The 24973-nt window shown below is 42.5% G+C and overlaps 1 protein-coding gene across 4 annotated transcripts in view; it reads left to right on the forward strand.

The window, feature by feature from the left end:
- The window catches only part of LOC121525137 (polypyrimidine tract-binding protein 3-like), a 36598-nt gene that overhangs the window by 6859 nt on the left and 4766 nt on the right, over positions 1-24973 (forward strand). For 3 of the 4 annotated variants that reach the window (XM_041810960.1, XM_041810958.1, XM_041810961.1), the window contains 8 exons: positions 9692-9802; positions 9977-10133; positions 11587-11646; positions 17906-18018; positions 18106-18139; positions 18238-18330; positions 18502-18724; positions 18810-18887. In XM_041810960.1, the coding sequence (XP_041666894.1) occupies positions 9692-9802; positions 9977-10133; positions 11587-11646; positions 17906-18018; positions 18106-18139; positions 18238-18330; positions 18502-18724; positions 18810-18887 (869 nt within the window). Of the gene's footprint in view, positions 1-9691; positions 9803-9976; positions 10134-11586; positions 11647-17905; positions 18019-18105; positions 18140-18237; positions 18331-18501; positions 18725-18809; positions 18888-19108; positions 22930-24973 lie in introns of those variants that run through there. The other variant, XM_041810959.1, reaches the window with a different exon arrangement.

The following is a 24973-nucleotide window of genomic DNA, read 5'->3' on the forward strand; positions in this document are numbered from 1 at the left end:
TATTACTGTGTTATTACTGTTATTACTGTTATTACTGTGTTATTACTGTGTTATTACTGTTATAACTGTGTTATTACTGTGTTATTACTGTTATTACTGTGTTATTACTGATATTACTGTTATAACTGTGTTATTACTGTGTTATTACTGTTATTACTGTTATTACTGTTATTACTGTGTTATTACTGTGTTATTACTTGTTATTACTGTTATTACTGTGTTATTACTGTTATTACTGTGTTATTACTGTTATTACTGTTATTACTGTGTTATTACTGTGTTATTACTGTTATTACTGTGTTTTTACTGTGTTATTACTGTTATTACTGTGTTATTACTGTGTTATTACTGTTATTACTGTGTTATTACTGTGTTATTACTGTTATTACTGTGTTTTTACTGTTATTACTGTTATTACTGTGTTATTACTGTTATAACTGTGTTATTACTGTGTTATTACTGTTATAACTGTGTTATTACTGTGTTATTACTGTTATTACTGTGTTATTACTGTGTTATAGTGCTGTGTTTATTGTGTCATATATATGTTATTTCTGTGTTACAGATTCATGATTTATTGATTTTTTAAAATTTTATTATTAAGGCATAAAACCTCTGTTTTATCATGTTATTGATCTGTTATTGATGCGTTCTAGCTTTTTATTGATCTGTTATTGATGCGTTCTAGCTTTTTATTGATCTGTTATTGATGCGTTCTAGCTTTTTATTGATCAGTTATTGATATGTTCTAGCTTTTATTGATCTGTTATTGATGCGTTCTAGCTTTTTATTGATCTGTTATTGATGCGTTCTAGCTTTTATTGATCTGTTATTGATGCGTTCTAGCTTTTATTGATCTGTTATTGATGCGTTCTAGCTTTTATTGATCTGTTATTGATGCGTTCTAGCTTTTTATTGATCTGTTATTGATGCGTTCTAGCTTTTATTGATCTGTTATTGATGCGTTCTAGCTTTTATTGATCTGTTATTGATGCGTTCTAGCTTTTTATTGATCTGTTATTGATGCGTTCTAGCTTTTATTGATCTGTTATTGATGCGTTCTAGCTTTTATTGATCTGTTATTGATGCGTTCTAGCATTTTATTGATCAGTTGTTGATAGGTTCTAGCTTTTAATTGATCTGTTATAGATACGTTCTAGCTTTTTATTGATCTGTTATTGATGCGTTCTAGCTTTTATTGATCTGTTATTGATGTGTTCTAGCTTTTTATTGATCTGTTATTGATGCGTTCTAGCTTTTTATTGATCTGTTATTGATGCGTTCTAGCTTTTTATTGATCTGTTATTGATGCGTTCTAGCTTTTTATTGATCAGTTATTGATATGTTCTAGCTTTTATTGATCTGTTATTGATGCGTTCTAGCTTTTTATTGATCTGTTATTGATGCGTTCTAGCTTTTATTGATCTGTTATTGATGCGTTCTAGCTTTTATTGATCTGTTATTGATGCGTTCTAGCTTTTTATTGATCTGTTATTTATCGGTTCTAGCTTTTATTGATCTGTTATTGATGCGTTCTAGCTTTTATTGATCTGTTATTGATGCGTTCTAGCTTTTTATTGATCTATGCGTTCTAGCTTTTATTGATCTGTTATTGATGCGTTCTAGCTTTTAATTGTGAGTTTATTGATCGTTATTAGCTTTTATTGATCTGTTATTGATGCGTTCTAGCTTTTATTGATCTGTTATTGATGCGTTCTAGCATTTTATTGATCAGTTGTTGATAGGTTCTAGCTTTTAATTGATCTGTTATAGATACGTTCTAGCTTTTTATTGATCTGTTATTGATGCGTTCTAGCTTTTATTGATCTGTTATTGATGTGTTCTAGCTTTTTATTGATCTGTTATTGATGCGTTCTAGCATTTTATTGATCAGTTATTGATAGGTTCTAGCTTTTATTGATCTGTTATTGATGCGTTCTAGCTTTTATTGATCTGTTATTGATGCGTTCTAACTTTTTATTGATCTGTTATTGATAGGTTCTAGCTTTTATTGATCTGTTATTGATGCGTTCTAGCTTTTTATTGATCTGTTATTGATGCGTTCTAGCATTTTATTGATCAGTTATTGATAGGTTCTAGCTTTTATTGATCTGTTATTGATGCGTTCTAGCTTTTTATTGATCTGTTATTGATGCGTTCTAGCTTTTTATTGATACGTTCTAGCTTTTTATCGATCAGTTATTGATAGGTTCTAGCTTTTATTGATCTGTTATTGATGCGTTCTAGCTTTTTATTGATCTGTTATTGATGCGTTCTAGCTTTTTATTGATCAGTTATTGATATGTTCTAGCTTTTTATTGATCTGTTATTGATACGTTCTAGCTTTTTATCGATCAGTTATTGATAGGTTCTAGCTTTTATTGATCTGTTATTGATGCGTTCTAGCTTTTTATTGATCTGTTATTGATGCGTTCTAGCTTTTTATTGATTTGTTATTGATGCGTTCTAGCATTTTATTGATCAGTTATTGATATGTTCTAGCTTTTATTGATCTGTTATTGATGCGTTCTAGCTTTTATTGATCTGTTATTGATGTGTTCTAGCTTTTTATTGATCTGTTATTGATGCGTTCTAGCATTTTATTGATCAGTTATTGATAGGTTCTAGCTTTTATTGATCTGTTATTGATGCGTTCTAGCATTTTATTGATCTGTTATTGATGCGTTCTAGCTTTTTATTGATCTGTTATTGATAGGTTCTAGCTTTTATTGATCTGTTATTGATGCGTTCTAGCTTTTTATTGATCTGTTATTGATAGGTTCTAGCTTTTATTGATCTGTTATTGATGCGTTCTAGCTTTTTATTGATCTGTTATTGATGCGTTCTAGCATTTTATTGATCAGTTATTGATGTGTTCTAGCTTTTATTGATCTGTTATTGATGCGTTCTAGCTTTTTATTGATCTGTTATTGATACGTTCTAGCTTTTTATTGATCAGTTATTGATAGGTTCTAGCTTTTATTGATCTGTTATTGATGCGTTCTAGCTTTTATTGATCTGTTATTGATGCGTTCTAGCTTTTTATTGATCTGTTATTGATGCGTTCTAGCTTTTTATTGATCAGTTATTGATATGTTCTAGCTTTTATTGATCTGTTATTGATGCGTTCTAGCTTTTTATTGATCTGTTATTGATGCGTTCTAGCTTTTTATTGATCAGTTATTGATATGTTCTAGCTTTTATTGATCTGTTATTGATGCGTTCTAGCTTTTTATTGATCTGTCATTGATGCGTTCTAGCTTTTATTGATCTGTTATTGATGCGTTCTAGCTTTTATTGATCTGTTATTGATGCGTTCTAGCTTTTTATTGATCTGTTATTGATGAGTTCAATCTTTTATTGAACTGTTATTGATGGTTTTTAGCTTTTATTGATCTGTTATTGATGCGTTCTAGCTTTTATTGATCTGTTATTGATGCGTTCTAGCTTTTATTGATCTGTTGTTGATGCGTTCTAGCTTTTTATTGATCTGTTATTGATGTGTTCTAGCTTTTATTGATCTGTTATTGATGCGTTCTAGCTTTTATTGATCTGTTATTGATGCGTTCTAGCTTTTATTTATCTGTTATTTATTCGTTCTAGCTTTTATTTATCTGTTATTGATGGGTTATAGCTTTTATTGATCAGTTATTGATATGTTCTAGCTTTTATTGATCTGTTATTGATGCGTTCTAGCTTTTATTGATCTGTTATTGATGCGTTCTAGCTTTTTATTGATCTGTTATTGATATGTTCTAGCTTTTATTGATCTGTTATTGATGCGTTCTAGCTTTTTATTGATCTGTTATTGATGCGTTCTAGCTTTTTATTGATCTGTTATTGATGCGTTCTAGCTTTTTATTGATCTGTTATTGATGCGTTCTAGCTTTTTATTGATCAGTTATTGATATGTTCTAGCTTTTATTGATCTGTTATTGATGCGTTCTAGCTTTTTATTGATCTGTTATTGATGCGTTCTAGCTTTTTATTGATCAGTTATTGATATGTTCTAGCTTTTATTGATCTGTTATTGATGCGTTCTAGCTTTTATTGATCTGTTATTGATGCGTTCTAGCTTTTTATTGATCTGTTATTGATGCGTTCTAGCTTTTTATTGATCAGTTATTGATATGTTCTAGCTTTTATTGATCTGTTATTGATGCGTTCTAGCTTTTTATTGATCTGTTATTGATGCGTTCTAGCTTTTTATTGATCTGTTATTGATGCGTTCTAGCTTTTTATTGATCTGTTATTGATGCGTTCTAGCTTTTATTGATCTGTTATTGATGCGTTCTAGCTTTTATTGATCTGTTATTGATGCGTTCTAGCTTTTTATTGATCTGTTATTGATAGGTTCTAGCTTTTATTGATCTGTTATTGATGCGTTCTAGCTTTTTATTGATCTGTTATTGATGCGTTCTAGCATTTTATTGATCAGTTATTGATGTGTTCTAGCTTTTATTGATCTGTTATTGATGCGTTCTAGCTTTTTATTGATCTGTTATTGATACGTTCTAGCTTTTTATTGATCAGTTATTGATAGGTTCTAGCTTTTATTGATCTGTTATTGATGCGTTCTAGCTTTTATTGATCTGTTATTGATGCGTTCTAGCTTTTTATTGATTTGTTATTGATGCGTTCTAGCTTTTTATTGATCAGTTATTGATATGTTCTAGCTTTTATTGATCTGTTATTGATGCGTTCTAGCTTTTTATTGATCTGTTATTGATGCGTTCTAGCTTTTTATTGATCAGTTATTGATATGTTCTAGCTTTTATTGATCTGTTATTGATGCGTTCTAGCTTTTTATTGATCTGTCATTGATGCGTTCTAGCTTTTATTGATCTGTTATTGATGCGTTCTAGCTTTTATTGATCTGTTATTGATGCGTTCTAGCTTTTTATTGATCTGTTATTGATGCGTTCTAACTTTTATTGATCTGTTATTGATGCGTTCTAGCTTTTTATTGATCTGTTATTGATGCGTTCTAGCTTTTATTGATCTGTTATTGATGCGTTCTAGCTTTTATTGATCTGTTGTTGATGCGTTCTAGCTTTTTATTGATCTGTTATTGATGTGTTCTAGCTTTTATTGATCTGTTATTGATGCGTTCTAGCTTTTATTGATCTGTTATTGATGCGTTCTAGCTTTTATTGATCTGTTATTGATGCGTTCTAGCTTTTATTGATCTGTTATTGATGCGTTCTAGCTTTTTATTGATCTGTTATTGATGCGTTCTAGCTTTTTATTGATCAGTTATTGATATGTTCTAGCTTTTATTGATCTGTTATTGATGCGTTCTAGCTTTTATTGATCTGTTATTGATGCGTTCTAGCTTTTTATTGATCTGTTATTGATGCGTTCTAGCTTTTATTGATCTGTTATTGATGCGTTCTAGCTTTTTATTGATCTGTTATTGATGCGTTCTAGCTTTTATTGATCTGTTATTGATGCGTTCTAGCTTTTATTGATCTGTTATTGATGCGTTCTAGCTTTTATTGATCTGTTATTGATGCGTTCTAGCTTTTTATTGATCAGTTATTGATATGTTCTAGCTTTTATTGATCTGTTATTGATGCGTTCTAGCTTTTTATTGATCTGTTATTGATGCGTTCTAGCTTTTTATTGATCAGTTATTGATATGTTCTAGCTTTTATTGATCTGTTATTGATCGTTCTATTTTTTATTGATCTTTTATTTATGCGTTCTAGCTTTTATTGATCTGTTATTGATGCGTTCTAGCTTTTATTGATCTGTTATTGATGCGTTCTAGCTTTTATTGATCTGTTATTGATGCGTTCTAGCTTTTATTGATCTGTTATTGATGCGTTCTAGCTTTTTATTGATCTGTTATTGATGCGTTCTAGCTTTTTATTGATTTGTTATTGATGCGTTCTAGCTTTTATTGATCTGTTATTGATGCGTTCTAGCTTTTATTGATCTGTTATTGATGCGTTCTAGCTTTTATTGATCTGTTATTGATGCGTTCTAGCTTTTATTGATCTGTTATTGATGCGTTCTAGCTTTTATTGATCTGTTATTGATGCGTTCTAGCTTTTTATTGATCTGTTATTGATGCGTTCTAGCTTTTTATTGATCTGTTATTGATGCGTTCTAGCTTTTATTGATCTGTTATTGATGCGTTCTAGCTTTTTATTGATCTGTTATTGATGCGTTCTAGCTTTTTATTGATCAGTTATTGATATGTTCTAGCTTTTATTGATCTGTTATTGATGCGTTCTAGCTTTTTATTGATCTGTTATTGATGCGTTCTAGCTTTTATTGATCTGTTATTGATGCGTTCTAGCTTTTATTGATCTGTTATTGATGCGTTCTAGCTTTTTATTGATCTGTTATTGATGCGTTCTAGCTTTTATTGATCTGTTATTGATGCGTTCTAGCTTTTATTGATCTGTTATTGATGCGTTCTAGCTTTTTATTGATCTGTTATTGATGTGTTCTAGCTTTTATTGATCTGTTATTGATGCGTTCTAGCTTTTATTGATCTGTTATTGATGCGTTCTAGCTTTTATTGATCTGTTATTGATGCGTTCTAGCTTTTATTGATCAGTTATTGATATGTTCTAGCTTTTATTGATCTGTTATTGATGCGTTCTAGCTTTTTATTGATCTGTTATTGATGCGTTCTAGCTTTTATTGATCTGTTATTGATGCGTTCTAGCTTTTATTGATCTGTTATTGATGCGTTCTAGCTTTTTATTGATCTGTTATTGATGCGTTCTAGCTTTTATTGATCTGTTATTGATGCGTTCTAGCTTTTTATTGATCTGTTATTGATGCGTTCTAGCTTTTTATTGATATTTTATTGATGCGTTCTAGCTTTTATTGATCAGTTATTGATATGTTCGAGCTTTTATGGTTCTGTTATTTATGCCTTCTTTGTATTAATTTAACTGTTATTGATGCGTTCTAGCTTTTATTGATCTGTTATTGATGCGTTCTAGCTTTTATTGATCTGTTATTGATGCGTTCTAGCTTTTTATTGATCTGTTATTGATGCGTTCTAGCTTTTATTGATCTGTTATTGATGCGTTCTAGCTTTTATTGATCTGTTATTGATGCGTTCTAGCTTTTATTGATCTGTTATTGATGTGTTCTAGCTTTTATTGATCTGTTATTGATGCGTTCTAGCTTTTATTGATCTGTTATTGATGCGTTCTAGCTTTTATTGATCTGTTATTGATGCGTTCTAGCTTTTTATTGATCTGTTATTGATGCGTTCTAGCTTTTTATTGATCTGTTATTGATGCGTTCTAGCTTTTATTGATCTGTTATTGATGCGTTCTAGCTTTTATTGATCTGTTATTGATGCGTTCTAGCTTTTATTGATCTGTTATTGATGCGTTCTAGCTTTTATTGATCTGTTATTGATGCGTTCTAGCTTTTTATTGATCTGTTATTGATGCGTTCTAGCTTTTTATTGATCAGTTATTGATATGTTCTAGCTTTTATTGATCTGTTATTGATGCGTTCTAGCTTTTTATTGATCTGTTATTGATGCGTTCTAGCTTTTTATTGATCAGTTATTGATATGTTCTAGCTTTTATTGATCTGTTATTGATGCGTTCTAGCTTTTTATTGATCTGTTATTGATGCGTTCTAGCTTTTTATTGATCAGTTATTGATATGTTCTAGCTTTTATTGATCTGTTATTGATGCGTTCTATTTTTTTATTGATCTGTTATTGATGCGTTCTAGCTTTTATTGATCTGTTATTGATGCGTTCTAGCTTTTATTGATCTGTTATTGATGCGTTCTAGCTTTTATTGATCTGTTATTGATGCGTTCTAGCTTTTATTGATCTGTTATTGATGCGTTCTAGCTTTTTATTGATCTGTTATTGATGCGTTCTAGCTTTTTATTGATCTGTTATTGATGCGTTCTAGCTTTTTATTGATTTGTTATTGATGCGTTCTAGCTTTTATTGATCTGTTATTGATGCGTTCTAGCTTTTATTGATCTGTTATTGATGCGTTCTAGCTTTTATTGATCTGTTATTGATGCGTTCTAGCTTTTATTGATCTGTTATTGATGCGTTCTAGCTTTTATTGATCTGTTATTGATGCGTTCTAGCTTTTTATTGATCTGTTATTGATGCGTTCTAGCTTTTTATTGATCTGTTATTGATGCGTTCTAGCTTTTATTGATCTGTTATTGATGCGTTCTAGCTTTTTATTGATCTGTTATTGATGCGTTCTAGCTTTTTATTGATCAGTTATTGATATGTTCTAGCTTTTATTGATCTGTTATTGATGCGTTCTAGCTTTTTATTGATCTGTTATTGATGCGTTCTAGCTTTTATTGATCTGTTATTGATGCGTTCTAGCTTTTATTGATCTGTTATTGATGCGTTCTAGCTTTTTATTGATCTGTTATTGATGCGTTCTAGCTTTTATTGATCTGTTATTGATGCGTTCTAGCTTTTATTGATCTGTTATTGATGCGTTCTAGCTTTTTATTGATCTGTTATTGATGTGTTCTAGCTTTTTATTGATCTGTTATTGATGCGTTCTAGCTTTTTATTGATCTGTTATTGATGCGTTCTAGCTTTTATTGATCTGTTATTGATGCGTTCTAGCTTTTTATTGATCAGTTATTGATATGTTCTAGCTTTTATTGATCTGTTATTGATGCGTTCTAGCTTTTTATTGATCTGTTATTGATGCGTTCTAGCTTTTATTGATCTGTTATTGATGCGTTCTAGCTTTTATTGATCTGTTATTGATGCGTTCTAGCTTTTTATTGATCTGTTATTGATGCGTTCTAGCTTTTATTGATCTGTTATTGATGCGTTCTAGCTTTTTATTGATCTGTTATTGATGCGTTCTAGCTTTTTATTGATCTGTTATTGATGCGTTCTAGCTTTTTATTGATCAGTTATTGATATGTTCTAGCTTTTATTGATCTGTTATTGATGCGTTCTAGCTTTTTATTGATCTGTTATTGATGCGTTCTAGCTTTTATTGATCTGTTATTGATGCGTTCTAGCTTTTATTGATCTGTTATTGATGCGTTCTAGCTTTTTATTGATCTGTTATTGATGCGTTCTAGCTTTTATTGATCTGTTATTGATGCGTTCTAGCTTTTATTGATCTGTTATTGATGCGTTCTAGCTTTTTATTGATCTGTTATTGATGTGTTCTAGCTTTTTATTGATCTGTTATTGATGCGTTCTAGCTTTTTATTGATCTGTTATTGATGCGTTCTAGCTTTTATTGATCTGTTATTGATGCGTTCTAGCTTTTTATTGATCTGTTATTGATGCGTTCTAGCTTTTATTGATCTGTTATTGATGCGTTCTAGCTTTTTATTGATCTGTTATTGATGCGTTCTAGCTTTTATTGATCTGTTATTGATGCGTTCTAGCTTTTTATTGATCTGTTATTGATGCGTTCTAGCTTTTATTGATCTGTTATTGATGCGTTCTAGCTTTTATTGATCTGTTATTGATGCGTTCTAGCTTTTTATTGATCAGTTATTGATATGTTCTAGCTTTTATTGATCTGTTATTGATGCGTTCTAGCTTTTTATTGATCTGTTATTGATGCGTTCTAGCTTTTTATTGATCAGTTATTGATATGTTCTAGCTTTTATTGATCTGTTATTGATTCTAGCTCTGTGTTGTATTTGTTTTTCTGATTTTTCTGTGTTGAATTTCTCTTGGTTTCAGATCTTCAGTAAGTTCGGCTCGGTGTTGAAAATCATCACATTCACCAAAAACAATCAGTTTCAGGCTCTGCTGCAGTTCAGCGACGCCGTGCACGCTCAGCACGCCAAGGCGGTGAGTCACATGCACGCCCACAGGCAGGAGTTTCCCTCCATCTTTAGATGATCCACACTAAAACCAGGGAGTTTCTGACGTCCGTGGTTAGAGCTTAGACACCATGACAGCCCGACCACACCCCGCTGAAGCTCTGAGCCAATCAGACGTCAGCTCTGTCTCTGTGTCTTTCAGTCATTGGACGGTCAGAACATCTATAACGGCTGCTGCACGCTGAGGATCGACTTCTCCAAACTGAGCACGCTCAACGTCAAGTACAACAACGACAAGAGCCGAGACTTCACCCGCGCCGACCTGCCCACGGGAGAGCTGGACCCCACGGCTGCCTTCGGTGAGAGCAGCTAACGCTAATGCTAATGCTAATGCTAATGCTAACCCCAGCTCAGTTCTTACCTCAGATATTCCCGTCAGACTTTAAAGTCAGAGAAGTCTCTGTCCTAGCTGACCCTCAGGGGGACCGCTGGTCCTCAGTCACTAAGACTGACTCTAGGACCACCTCTCCTCTTTCTAACCTTGAAGGGTGGATCCCGCCCCCTGTTTGATGCTGTGCAGTTTGTCTGACTGGAGGGGGGTTTTAGGGTTTTAGGTTTTCTGCTCCTGTCCTGAAGCCTCATTTATAAAACTATATTAATGTGCCTGAAGCTGTAAATAACGTTCCTCAGAGGGTCGGACTGTGGCTGAAGTAAAAAGAAATGGTCCGACATAAAAGTGGAGGTGAAAAGGCGTTATCGCTCTCCATAGAAAGAGTGTCCGTGTGACAGGTGGGGGAAAGGGCACACCGGAGCTCACCCCCACAGGGATCATTAGGGAATCCCTCCTGAACGGTGTGGTGACGGAGGGGAGGCGGAGGGGGACACGGATGCACCAAATGCGGCAGAAGCACCAGATGAAGGTAGTTGTATTCTCTTGTTAAAGAGGCAAAATGAACATACAACACAAACACATGTGGAGCGTAATTCACAATAGTTTATTTAAAGTTGAATAGCCTAATTGATCAGCAGTTTTGCACAATGATCCTGTCATTTTGATTACAATTATTATAAATGTAAAACTTTATTTGTATGGCACATTTTGGGAACACGGTTACTGTCCGCCTTATTGTTTATGTGAATGGTGTCATAATTACATGTAGCTCGGGTTTGTTTCACAATGACAGAACATGTTTGATTCAATAATACAGGCTACTGTATGTAGGCGCGCATGCACGTGCGTGTGTTCGCACACTCCCTGGGGCATCAATGTAGATTTTTCCTCTTTCTTTGTTTTTGCAAATATCTCCTTTATATATGATATGCGTTGTGAAATGTGAAATATTCGATTATTTCACACAAATGTATCAATTTCACAAAGCAGTCTTTAATTTCATCCTTACTCTTGGGATCGCAGTTTCCCGTCTCCAGAATTTGTGCGTACGGCAGGGTCAGACCTGCCATGGAGGTGCGCTCATTCTCCCTTCAAGTTTGTTTTTTATAAATCCAAAATGTTGCTTACAAGTGGCGAACGCTTTCTTTTGTGCGGACGCAGCGTTTATGAATGAGGCCCCTGGACCCATCCTCAGTCCCTTTAACAGATCTCTGATCTCAGTCAGACTCACCTGCTGACATGAAGCTTAGACACCATACTCACTGATGAAGATGATGATGATGGTGATGATGGTGATGATGATGATGATAATGATGATGTGATGGTGATGAAGATGATGATGATGGTGATGGTGATGATGGTGGTGATGAAGATGAAGATGATGATGAAGATGATGATGGTGGTTTATGGTTGTGTTTCAGGTGTGGCTCTTCCTCCCTATGGAGCTGCTGCTTTCCCGCCAACCTTCCACCAACACACAGGTGAGTCAGACACCTTTAATGCTGGATAGACCAGTGACCAGGATCATGAGGGTTTATTGGTCATATCTCCCCTCATTAAGCCCGCCCCCATCAGTCCTACTTCCTGTCTGTAATCAGCGTTTGTGTCTACTCGTGTTAAAACGGCGTTGTGTGTCTCTAATTCCAGCGCTGGTGACTTAAAATGGACTAAAGACTGCAGAGTCACCGGCTGGTGCTGCTTCAGACTTTAATCCTGATCCTGAAGGAGGTTTTAGATAACAGCATGAGACCAGAGGAGAAAACAAAATGAGCAGCAGTGTTTCTGATGTCAGACTAGAGGGGATCTCTCACCCTTCTCTAGAGAGCCTCCCTCACTCATGACAGAACACGTCAGACTGGATCTGCCTCCACTAGGGGGCAGCAGCAGTCTGGTTTTGTTAACCTTTCCCTCACTGTAGTGGTGGCTCCTCCAGATCAGCTGACCTGCTGGGGTGTGTGTGTGTGTGTGGGGGTGTGTGGGTGGGTGTGTGTGTCTAAGCGTCATTCTAGCAGACATGAGTGTGTCATCTTATTTCTTCACAGCATCATTAACACTGCCTGACTCATTCTCACCTACATGTTAGACTGCTGTTATCATGAAAGGGGCACGTCCTGGTTAAATGGGAAGGTCCTGGTTAAATGGGACGGTACTGGTTGAATGGGACAGTCCTGGTTAAATAGACGGTCCTGGTTGAATGGGACGGTCCTGGTTAAATGGGACGGTCCTGGTTGAATGGGACGGTCCTGGTTAAATGGGATGGTCCTGGTTGAATGGGACAGTCCTGGTTAAATGGGACGGTCCTGGTTGAATGGGACGGTCCTGGTTGAATGGGACGGTCCTGGTTAAATGGGACGGTCCTGGTTAAATGGGACGGTCCTGGTTGAATGGGACGATCCTGGTTAAATGGGACGGTCCTGGTTGAATGGGACGGTCCTGGTTGAATGGGACGGTCCTGGTTAAATGGGACGGTCCTGGTTGAATGGGACGTAGGGGTGCACGATAACTATCGGGCTGATAACAGGAAATTATTACGTCATTCTTATCGGTCCGATATCATTGCGACGAGCCCCGATAACATCTATATTTTTGTCAGCACGGCAGTGCTGGCGTTTGTTTTCTTTCTCAGGAGACTACACATTCCCAAACAGCAGGTGGCGCCGCAGTACACGACCTGCTATTAAAGCACCAAAGAAGAAGAGGAAGTAGCAGCCCCTGTGCTAAAATGCTAACAACACGGTGGCGTTATTCAGTATTTACGGGGAGGATAACACGACCGTGTGTGTAGAATCTGCCCTGCAAAGGTTGCAGAGTAGAAAGAAGTCCTCGACGGATCTTATGAGTCACTGATAGTCATCATCCTAACGACGTGAAAACGGCAGCAGCCACTAGCCTCAGCGGGCATTAGCAGGCATTGAAAACTGCAGAAAGTTTGCCAGAGCCAAAAGGCCCAACGCTATAATAACAAAATCAGTCTGACAGGCCCCTGATCCATCGCTGCTTTCATAGACGTAGACCTGCCTGCTCTGGTTGACGTGGTTTCATTCAGTCTGATCCACGTTAGGAACAGAAGTTAGCCACAGACCACGGTGGATTTCACATCCTTAACCTATCTCTGATATGACTGATGGCAGTGTGTATTTTTAATCTTTATGTCAAACATCAGCTCGCTTTAATTCTGGCTTAAGCAAAAAACCAGACCCCCAAAAATCTCCATTTGTTCATAACAGCCTGTTATCATTTGTTTTTATGGGGGAAAACCGTCTGTCAGCTGTTTGTGTCTGCTGTACTTGGTACACAAATGTTTAACTAAGAAAAGTGAACTACAATAACAGTTATAAAGTCAGAATAGTTCTTTGTTTTTTGAAAAACATGAGTGATATCAGTTAAAATTAGGCATAAATATCTTTGCTCTCTACATATTAACCCCTTCTTACCCCCAGATGTGCATAAACACATCAGATAAACTTATTTTGTTAAATCAACAATTGAAAAAAAATATATCGGTTATTATCGGTTATCGACCATCAGGAGTAGGAAATTATCGGTTATCGGTTCAAAAAAATAGTTATCATGCATCACTAATGGGACGTCCAGGTTAAATGGGACAGCCCTGGTTAAATGGGACAGTCCAGGTTGAATGGGACGGTCCTGGTTGAATGGGATGGTCCTGGTTGAAAAGGGCAGCCCTGGTTAAATAGGACAGTCCTGGTTGAACGGGACAGCCCTGGTTAAATGGGACGGTCCTGGTTGAACGGGACAGCCCTGGTTGAATGGGACGGTCCTGGTTGAACGGGACGTCCAGGTTAAATGGGACACTCCTGGTTAAATGGGACGGTCCTGGTTGAATGGGACGTCCAGGTTAAATGGGACAGCCCTGGTTAAATGGGACGTCCAGGTTAAATGGGACGTCCTGGTTGAATGGGACAGTCCTGGTTGAATGGGACAGCCCTGGTTAAATGGGACGGTCCTGGTTGAATGGGACGTCCAGGTTAAATGGGACAGCACTGGTTAAATGGGACGTCCAGGTTAAATGGGACGTCCGGGTTAAATGGGACAGCCCTGGTTAAATGGGATGGTCCTGGTTGAATGGGACGTCCAGGTTAAATGGGACAGTCCTGGTTAAATGGGACTGTCCTGGTTGAACGGGACAGCCCTGGTTGAACGGGACAGCCCTGGTTAAATGGGACGGTCCTGGTTAAATGGGACAGTCCTGGTTAAATGGGATGGTCCTGGTTGAATGGGACAGTCCTGGATGAACGGGACAGCCCTGGTTAAATGGGACAGTCCTGGTTGAATGGGACGGTCCTGGTTGAACGGGACAGCCCTGGTTAAATGGGACGGTCCTAGTTGAATGGGATGTCCAGGTTAAATGGGACAGCCCTGGTTAAATGGGATGGTCCTGGTTGAATGGGACGTCCAGGTTAAATGGGACAGCCCTGGTTAAATGGGATGGTCCTGGTTGAATGGGATGTCCAGGTTAAATTGGACAGTCCTGGTTAAATGGGACGGTCCTGGTTGAACGGGACAGCCCTGGTTAAATGGGGCGGTCCTGGTTATATGGGACAGTCCTGGTTAAACGGGACAGCCCTGGTTAATTGGGATGGTCCTGGTTGAATAGGATGGTCCTGGTTAAATGGGACAGCCCTGGTTAAATGGGACAGTCCTTGTTGAACGGGACAGCCCTGGTTGAATGGGACAGTCCTGGATGAACGGGACAGCCCTGGTTAAATGGGACAGTCCTGGTTGAATGGGACAGTCCTGGATGAACGGGACAGCCCTGGTTAAATGGGACGGTCCTGGTTGAATGGGACAGTCCTGGTTGAATGGGACAGTCCTGGATGAACGGGACAGCCCTGGTTAAATGGGACAGTCCTTGTTGAACGGGACAGCCCTGGTTGAATGGGACAGTCCTGGATGAACGGGACAGCCCTGGTTAAATGGGACAGTCCTGGTTGAACGGGACGTCCTGGTTAAATGGGACAGTCCTGGTTAAATGGGACGGTCCTGGTTGAATGGGACAGTCCTGGTTGAATGGGACAGCCCTGGTTAAATAGGACAGTCCTGGTCGAACGGGACGTCCTGGTTAAATGGGACAGTCCTGGTTAAATGGGACGGTCCTGGTTGAATGGGACAGTCCTGGATGAACGGGACAGCCCTGGTTAAATGGGACGGTCCTGGTTGAATGGGACAGGCCTGGTTGAACGGGACAGCCCTGGTTAAATGGGACAGCCCTGGTTAAATGGGATGGTCCTGGTTGAATGGGACGTCCAGGTTAAATGGGACAGTCCTGGTTAAATGGGACTGTCCTGGTTGAACGGGACAGCCCTGGTTGAACGGGACAGCCCTGGTTAAATGGGACGGTCCTGGTTAAATGGGACAGTCCTGGTTAAATGGGATGGTCCTGGTTGAATGGGACAGTCCTGGATGAACGGGACAGCCCTGGTTAAATGGGACAGTCCTGGTTGAATGGGACGGTCCTGGTTGAACGGGACAGCCCTGGTTAAATGGGACGGTCCTAGTTGAATGGGATGTCCAGGTTAAATGGGACAGCCCTGGTTAAATGGGATGGTCCTGGTTGAATGGGACGTCCAGGTTAAATGGGACAGCCCTGGTTAAATGGGATGGTCCTGGTTGAATGGGATGTCCAGGTTAAATTGGACAGTCCTGGTTAAATGGGACGGTCCTGGTTGAACGGGACAGCCCTGGTTAAATGGGGCGGTCCTGGTTAAATGGGACAGTCCTGGTTAAACGGGACAGCCCTGGTTAATTGGGATGGTCCTGGTTGAATAGGATGGTCCTGGTTAAATGGGACAGCCCTGGTTAAATAGGACAGTCCTGGTTGAACGGGACAGCCCTGGTTAAATGGGACAGTCCTTGTTGAACGGGACAGCCCTGGTTGAATGGGACAGTCCTGGATGAACGGGACAGCCCTGGTTAAATGGGACAGTCCTGGTTGAATGGGACAGTCCTGGATGAACGGGACGTCCTGGTTAAATGGGACAGTCCTGGTTAAATGGGACGGTCCTGGTTCAATGGGACAGTCCTGGTTGAATGGGACGGTCCTGGTTAAATGGGACAGTCCTGGTTAAATGGGACGGTCCTGGATGAACGGGACAGCCCTGGTTAAATGGGACGGTCCTAGTTGAATGGGATGTCCAGGTTGAATGGGACAGCCCTGGTTAAATGGGATGGTCCTGGTTGAATGGGATGTCCAGGTTAAATGGGACAGCCCTGGTTAAATGGGACAGTCCTTGTTGAACGGGACAGCCCTGGTTGAATGGGACAGTCCTGGATGAACGGGACAGCCCTGGTTAAATGGGACGGTCCTGGTTGAATGGGACAGTCCTGGTTGAATGGGACAGCCCTGGTTAAATAGGACAGTCCTGGTTGAACGGGACGTCCTGGTTGAATGGGACAGTCCTGGTTAAATGGGACGGTCCTGGTTGAATGGGACAGTCCTGGATGAACGGGACAGCCCTGGTTAAATGGGACGGTCCTGGTTGAATGGGACAGTCCTGGTTGAATGGGACAGCCCTGGTTAAATAGGACAGTCCTGGTTGAACGGGACGTCCTGGTTGAATGGGACAGTCCTGGTTAAATGGGACGGTCCTGGTTGAATGGGACAGTCCTGGATGAACGGGACAGCCCTGGTTAAATGGGACGGTCCTGGTTAAATGGGACAGTCCTGGTTAAATGGGATGGTCCTGGTTGAATGGGACAGTCCTGGATGAACGGGACAGCCCTGGTTAAATGGGACAGTCCTGGTTGAATGGGACGGTCCTGGTTGAACGGGATGGTCCTGGTTGAATGGGACGTCCAGGTTAAATGGGACAGTCCTGGTTAAATGGGATGGTCCTGGTTGAATGGGACGTCCAGGTTAAATGGGACAGTCCTGGTTAAATGGGACGGTCCTGGTTGAACGGGACAGCCCTGGTTAAATGGGACGGTCCTGGTTAAATGGGACAGTCCTGGTTAAATGGGACGGTCCTGGTTGAATGGGACAGTCCTGGATGAACGGGACAGCCCTGGTTAAATGGGACAGTCCTGGTTGAATGGGACGGTCTTGGTTGAACGGAACAGCCCTGGTTAAATGGGACGGTCCTAGTTGAATGGGATGTCCAGGTTAAATGGGACAGCCCTGGTTAAATGGGATGGTCCTTGTTGAATGGGACGTCCAGGTTAAATGGGACAGCCCTGATTAAATGGGATGGTCCTGGTTGAATGGGACGTCCTGGTTAAATGGGACGGTCCTGGTTAAATGGGACAGTCCTGGTTAAATGGGACGGTCCTGGATGAACGGGACGGCCCTGGTTAAATGGGACAGTCCTGGTAGAATGGGACGGTCCTGGTTGAACGGAACAGCCCTGGTTAAATGGGACGGTCCTGGTTGAATGGGATGTCCAGGTTAAATGGGACAGCCCTGGTTAAATGGGATGGTCCTGGTTGAATGGGACGTCCAGGTTAAATGGGACAGCCCTGGTTAAATGGGATGGTCCTGGTTGAATGGGACAGTCCAGGTTAAATGGGACAGTCCTGGTTAAATGGGACGGTCCTGGTTGAACGGGACAGTCTTGGTTGAACGGGACAGCCCTGGTTAATTGGGATGGTCCTGGTCGAATGGGATGGTCCTGGTTAAATGGGACGGTCCTGGTTAAACAGGTACACTTTAAAGGTTTTCAGTGTAAGACTTTATTTTATTCTTGTCCTGTGTCTGTTTTAAATAAAGTTTTTTCCCCTCAGGTCTGTCAATGGCGGCGGTCCCCGGCTCGTTGTTGTCTCCTCCTCGTGTCTCGCTGCAGGTAGCGCCCCCTGGTGTCCACTCGGTGCTGCTGGTGTCCAACCTGAACCCAGAGGTCTCTCTTTCACACAGTCGTACAGTAACCGACCAATCAGAGCGTGGCTTTTTGCACTAACTTTATTGACACGGTTTGTCTCCACAGAGCGTCTCCCCTCACTGCCTCTTCATCCTGTTTGGTGAGAAATCTCCATCACTGTTAAACATTTAAATATCTTAAAAACTGTTCTAATAGAGTTAAAATAAAGTGTTGTTATGAACGTGTCTGTGTTTCCAGGAGTCTACGGCGACGTTCAGAGAGTTAAAATCCTCTTCAATAAGAAGGAAAACGCTCTGGTTCAGATGAGCGACGCCACGCAGGCTCAACTCGGTCTGAAACCTCTCTGTGCTTTTATTTTGAAATCTTTACCTCAGCTGTTTGACAGGAAACAAGAAAATCTAAATGTTCTTCATCAGGTTGAGAGAACTCAGACTTCATTAGGAATGATTTTAACTGAATGGAATAAAATGTTTTTATCACCTCTTTCTATTTCTGTCACAGCGATGAGTCACCTGAACGGCCAGCGTCTCCATGGAAACGTGATCCGGGTGACTCTGTCCAAACATCCTGTGGTCCAGCTCCCTCGTGGGGGGGCGGGGCAAGAAGAGCAGGTACTGACCAGAGACTTCTCAGGCTCCGCCCTCCACCGCTTCAAAAAACCCGGGTCCAAAAACTTTAACAACATCTTCCCTCCGTCGGCGACGCTGCACCTGTCCAACATCCCGTAAGCCCCGCCACCTGAGCCCGTCTCTGTGTTGATGGTGACACGCATCGCCTCACGTCTGACCGTGTTTATCTTCTCTCTGCAGATCCACGGTCGGCGAGGACGCTCTGAAGGATCTGTTCTCCTCCTCTGGATTCACCGTCAAAGCCTTCAAGTTTTTCCAGTGAGTAACAGACAGGAACCAGCAGCTACGTCCGAACGCTCCATCACTGAGCTACCGCTGGCTCCCTAGCGCCCCCTGTAGACCCGATTTTTGTCTAAATTGAATTATAATGAAATTGTTGAAAAGGCTACCAGACCAAATATGAAATGTCCTGAGAAATCATCTTGATCTGATAATAACTAATGTTCCTCATAAGGATTCTCCTGTTTTGACCTTTCCAGATGACCTGAGTGATCGTTGCATGATCGCCACAGTGAGGAACACAAAACTTCCTCAAAGCCACGCATCGTTTAAGGAGAAATATGAAGCGTTTTGTTGAGCAGGCCTAATCGAAGGTGTTGAATGTGCATGGAAGTATTTTTATGATGGTTTCCATGGTATTTTTGATAAACATGCTCCCTTCAAGAAGCTCAGAGTAACAGGAGGTGAGACTCCGGGGTTTGGACCTGACATAGATGCAGCCTGGGCTAGAGCCAGGGGTTCTGGACTAAATGCATTTTAGACGTCTGAGGAACAAATGGAGCGGGGTGATTAGAAATGCTAAAGCGGAGCACTTTCAGACAGCCTGAACAATCCAAGGCTTTTCTGGAAGTCTATAAAATCCCTCTCTGGGAATAAGAAAGGTCGTGAGTTGCCCCCCTGTATTGTTCTTGATTCTAAAGCAATCACTGATAAAGCCACAATGTTAAATTTGTTTAATGATCATTTTATTGCCTCAGGATCACTCTTGGTCCTGGGTGTCCTGTGTATAAATCATTGGCATCAAAAACATCTATCAGTTCTGCACATCAGGCCGCTGGTCTCGCTCTTTAAGATGTTTACTTTTAGGCCGTTTCCTGTTGGCGAGGTGCATCGAGCCCTCAGACTGTTAAATGTTGGGAAACCGGCGGGCCTGCCAAACCTGGCAGCTGATTTTATTGCTAAACCTTTGCTTATCTTTCTAACCTGTCCTTGGTCTGGACCAACATTCCCTATGTTTGGAAGTCTGCCTTTGTTCTCCCCTGTTAAAGGGGCTGACCCTTGGGAACAATTACAGGCCGATCTCTAAACTCTCAGTCTTAGCGAAGACCTTGGAATCTTTAGTAAGCGACCAACTGAAAGAATTTTTAACACTAACAGTCTTAGCTGATTATCAGTCAGGTTTTAGAAAGAAGCACAGTACAACCATTGCTGCCTTGAAAGTAGGGAATGATGTTGAGTCCTTGGACAATAAGGAGCACTGTGCAGCGTTTCTTATTGATCTGTGGAAGACTTTTGGTACTGTGGACCACGTCTGAAAGATAGACTGCTGTACTGGTCTGTCTGAACATTCTCTTTGTTGGTTTGGAAATGATTTATCAGACAGAAACCAGTGTGTGCAGGCTGAGGGATTTACCTCTAAATATCTTGAAGTTAAAAATGGAGTGCATCAGAGCTCAGTCCTGGGACTGCTGTTGTTTAATCTTTATATCAACAGTATGGGTCAAAATGTTCAAATGTTCATTTATATGCTGATGACACTGTCATTTATTGCTCTGCTCCTACAGCATCAGGCTCTCTGTGGCCTACAGGGGGCTTCTGATATCGTACAGGACACTCTGCGAGTTAAAATGGTTCTGAATCCTGAAACAACCAAACTGATGTTCTCAAACTCAAAGAGAAAATCCCTGAACCTGCCGTCTGTTCCACGCCTCAGGGTGATGTGACTGAGGTTGTGCCTTCTTATAAATATCTTGGATTCTTGATTGATGATTCTTTGACTTTTAAGCTTCACATTGAGCAACTTGTGAAGAAGTTAAAGGTGCAGAAATAAGTCTTGTTTTTCATTTACTGCTAAGAAAAGGCTTGTTTCTGATTATGGTGATTTAAACATGCATGCATCTTCTCAATGCCTTAAATCCTTGGATAGTGTGCACCATGGAGTGCTGAGGTTTATAACCATCCTTAATCTTTAACTCATCCTTGTACCCTGTATGATGGCGTTGGCTGGCCTTCTTTATCACAGCATAGGCTAAACCATTGGCATGTCTTTATTTATACGGCTTTACTTAATCTGCTCCCATCATATTTGTGTGATCTTATTCATGTGAAAAGTTCTGGAAGTTACAGTCTTCACTCTGTGACTCAGTCACAACTCTTATTTTTCTTACTGACTTATCTTTCTGTTCCCAAAGTCCGTCTTGACATGGGCAAAAGGAGTTTCAGCAGCCTGGAATCTACTGTAGCAGACTCCATGTCTGGGGAGCTGGTCTCTTTAAATCTTTTTAAAAGTCGACTGAAGGCGTTGGAGGATGATGCTTCAAGTTGTAGGTGTTTTGACTTTGTGCTCTGTGATCGGCGATCTGTTTGACCCGTGTTTATAACTCTAATATTTCATGTCTGTAACTCTGTTCATGGTGCTGCTGCCCTTCTTGTCCTGGACACGCTTGTAAATGAGATTTTTGATTTCAATGAGGCTTTCCTGGTTAAATAAAATAAAAAATAAAAACACTGGAGTAGAAAACAGCAAAAGCAGCCCTCCTAAGGCGGTCAGTGATCTAGAGAATTCAGGGACTTTTCTGAAAAAACTGCTCCTGGTGGGTCTGTCAGGAAATGTAAAACGGTTTATAATAAAGCTGCAGATCTCTCTGGGTCCTGGAACGGGACTTCTCTTCAGGAGGACTCGGAGGGAGCCGGACTAGGCTTGGGACCATCTTCCCTGCCTTGTCTGAGGTGAGGCTCCCTGGCTCAGGTGAGACTAGTGTTGGTGGACACTCCTACTCCTGGTCTAGCCATGCTGAGGGTGGCACTGGTGGTTCTGAGCCAACTGGCCCTCTTGGTATTGGAGGTCAGGCCGTTCAGTGACCGTTTACTACATGCCAGACCCCATTCAGTGGGCTCGGTCTCGTTCATCAGGGTCTACGCTCAAACAGGGGAGAGGGAACTCTCTGTAAGCATTGGACACAGACTCCACTTGGTGGTAGATTCTGTTCCCAGGGGTGATGCCCTGGTCCTGACTTTGATGCTACCACTGGCGCTGACAGGGAGGGCTATGGTTGGTCCTCCCGGCTCTGGAGCCCCCCAGTGCTCCTTGAGTTTGTCAGCAGTTGGAGCTTGATGATTGCTAGATCGTGGTTCTGTAGACCTGATTCACGCTTGGTATTCTAATGTTAAAGAAGGAGAATGACCATGTACTTATAAACAGATGCTGGAGGCTGCTGAGGGACCACAGGGTTTTCAGGAGTGCTTGGTTCTTAAGTAGTGACCATCGGCTTCTGGTCCCAACCCTGAAATTGCAGCGAAGGTTCCCAGGAAGGCAGACTCTGGTCCAATCTGATTGGATGTTGGTGGCCTTCAGCCAGATGATGCACAGGCGTGTGGGCTAGGCATGTGGGCCAGTGCTGATCTCCAGATGGATGCTGAAGACTCAGTGACTGTGGACTCACCTGTAGGCTGAGATCCACCAACTGTTGGGACTCACCAGACCAGGCTGAAGGCTGGGAAAGCTCCAGGTGTAGGAGGGATCCAGGCTGAAGGCTGGGAAAGCTCCAGGTGTAGGAGGGATCCAGGCTGAAGGCTGGAAATGCTCCAGGTGTAGGAGGGATCCAGGCTGAAGGCTGGGAAAGCTCCAGGTGTAGGAGGGATCCAGGCTGAAGGCTGGAAACGCTCCAGGTGTAGGAGGGATCCAGGCTAAAGGCTGGAAACGCTCCAGGTGTAGGAGGGATCCAGGCTGAAGGCTGGAAATGCTCCAGGTGTAGGAGGGATCCAGGCTAAAGGCTGGAAACGCTCCAGGTGTAGGAGGGATCCAGGCTGAAGGCTGGGAAAGCTCCAGGTGTAGGAGGGATCCAGGCTGAAGGCTGGAAATGCTCCAGGTGTAGGAGGGATCCAGGCTGAAGGCTGGAAATGCTCCAGGTGTAGGAGGGATCCAGGCTAAAGGCTGGAAACGCTCCAGGTGTAGGAGGGATCCAGGCTGAAGGCTGGGAAAGCTCCAGGTGTAGGAGGGATCCAGGCTGAAGGCTGGAAACGCTCCAGGTGTAGGAGGGATCCAGGCTGAAGGCTGGAAAAGCTCCAGGTGTAGGAGGGATCCAGGCTGAAGGCTGGAAAGCTCCAGGTGTAGGAGGGATCCAGGCTGAAGGCTGGGAAAGCTCCAGGTGTAGGAGGGATCCAGGCTGAAGGCTGGAAACGCTCCAGGTGTAGGAGGGATCCAGGCTGAAGGCTGGAAAAGCTCCAGGTGTAGGAGGGATCCAGGCTGAAGGCTGGAAATGCTCCAGGTGTAGGAGGGATCCAGGCTGAAGGCTGGGAAAGCTCCAGGTGTAGGAGGGATCCAGGCTGAAGGCTGGAAATGCTCCAGGTGTAGGAGGGATCCAGGCTGAAGGCTGGGAAAGCTCCAGGTGTAGGAGGGATCCAGGCTGAAGGCTGGAAACGCTCCAGGTGTAGGAGGGATCCAGGCTGAAGGCTGGGAAAGCTCCAGGTGTAGGAGGGATCCAGGCTGAAGGCTGGAAATGCTCCAGGTGTAGGAGGGATCCAGGCTGAAGGCTGGAAACGCTCCAGGTGTAGGAGGGATCCAGGCTGAAGGCTGGGAAAGCTCCAGGTGTAGGAGGGATCCAGGCTGAAGGCTGGGAAAGCTCCAGGTGTAGGAGGGATCCAGGCTGAAGGCTGGGAAAGCTCCAGGTGTAGGAGGGATCCAGGCTGAAGGCTGGAAAAGCTCCAGGTGTAGGAGGGATCCAGGCTGAAGGCTGGGAAAGCTCCAGGTGTAGGAGGGATCCAGGCTGAAGGCTGGAAATGCTCCAGGTGTAGGAGGGATCCAGGCTGAAGGCTGGGAAAGCTCCAGGTGTAGGAGGGATCCAGGCTGAAGGCTGGAAACGCTCCAGGTGTAGGAGGGATCCAGGCTGAAGGCTGGGAAAGCTCCAGGTGTAGGAGGGATCCAGGCTGAAGGCTGGAAACGCTCCAGGTGTAGGAGGGATCCAGGCTGAAGGCTGGAAATGCTCCAGGTGTAGGAGGGATCCAGGCTAAAGGCTGGAAACGCTCCAGGTGTAGGAGGGATCCAGGCTGAAGGCTGGGAAAGCTCCAGGTGTAGGAGGGATCCAGGCTGAAGGCTGGAAACGCTCCAGGTGTAGGAGGGATCCAGGCTGAAGGCTGGAAAAGCTCCAGGTGTAGGAGGGATCCAGGCTGAAGGCTGGGAAAGCTCCAGGTGTAGGAGGGATCCAGGCTGAAGGCTGGAAACGCTCCAGGTGTAGGAGGGATCCAGGCTAAAGGCTGGAAACGCTCCAGGTGTAGGAGGGATCCAGGCTGAAGGCTGGAAACGCTCCAGGTGTAGGAGGGATCCAGGCTAAAGGCTGGAAACGCTCCAGGTGTAGGAGGGATCCAGGCTGAAGGCTGGGAAAGCTCCAGGTGTAGGAGGGATCCAGGCTGAAGGCTGGAAACGCTCCAGGTGTAGGAGGGATCCAGGCTGAAGGCTGGGAAAGCTCCAGGTGTAGGAGGGATCCAGGCTGAAGGCTGGGAAAGCTCCAGGTGTAGGAGGGATCCAGGCTGAAGGCTGGGAAAGCTCCAGGTGTAGGAGGGATCCAGGCTGAAGGCTGGGAAAGCTCCAGGTGTAGGAGGGATCCAGGCTGAAGGCTGGGAAAGCTCCAGGTGTAGGAGGGATCCAGGCTGAAGGCTGGAAACGCTCCAGGTGTAGGAGGGATCCAGGCTAAAGGCTGGAAACGCTCCAGGTGTAGGAGGGATCCAGGCTAAAGGCTGGAAACGCTCCAGGTGTAGGAGGGATCCAGGCTGAAGGCTGGGAAAGCTCCAGGTGTAGGAGGGATCCAGGCTGAAGGCTGGAAACGCTCCAGGTGTAGGAGGGATCCAGGCTAAAGGCTAGAAACGCTCCAGGTGTAGGAGGGATCCAGGCTGAAGGCTGGGAAAGCTCCAGGTGTAGGAGGGATCCAGGCTGAAGGCTGGAAACGCTCCAGGTGTAGGAGGGATCCAGGCTGAAGGCTGGGAAAGCTCCAGGTGTAGGAGGGATCCAGGCTGAAGGCTGGGAAAGCTCCAGGTGTAGGAGGGATCCAGGCTGAAGGCTGGAAATGCTCCAGGTGTAGGAGGGATCCAGGCTGAAGGCTGGGAAAGCTCCAGGTGTAGGAGGAATCCAG

The sequence above is a fragment of the Cheilinus undulatus genome, linkage group 17, assembly GCF_018320785.1.
Source record: "Cheilinus undulatus linkage group 17, ASM1832078v1, whole genome shotgun sequence".
Classification (NCBI taxonomy): domain Eukaryota; kingdom Metazoa; phylum Chordata; class Actinopteri; order Labriformes; family Labridae; genus Cheilinus; species Cheilinus undulatus.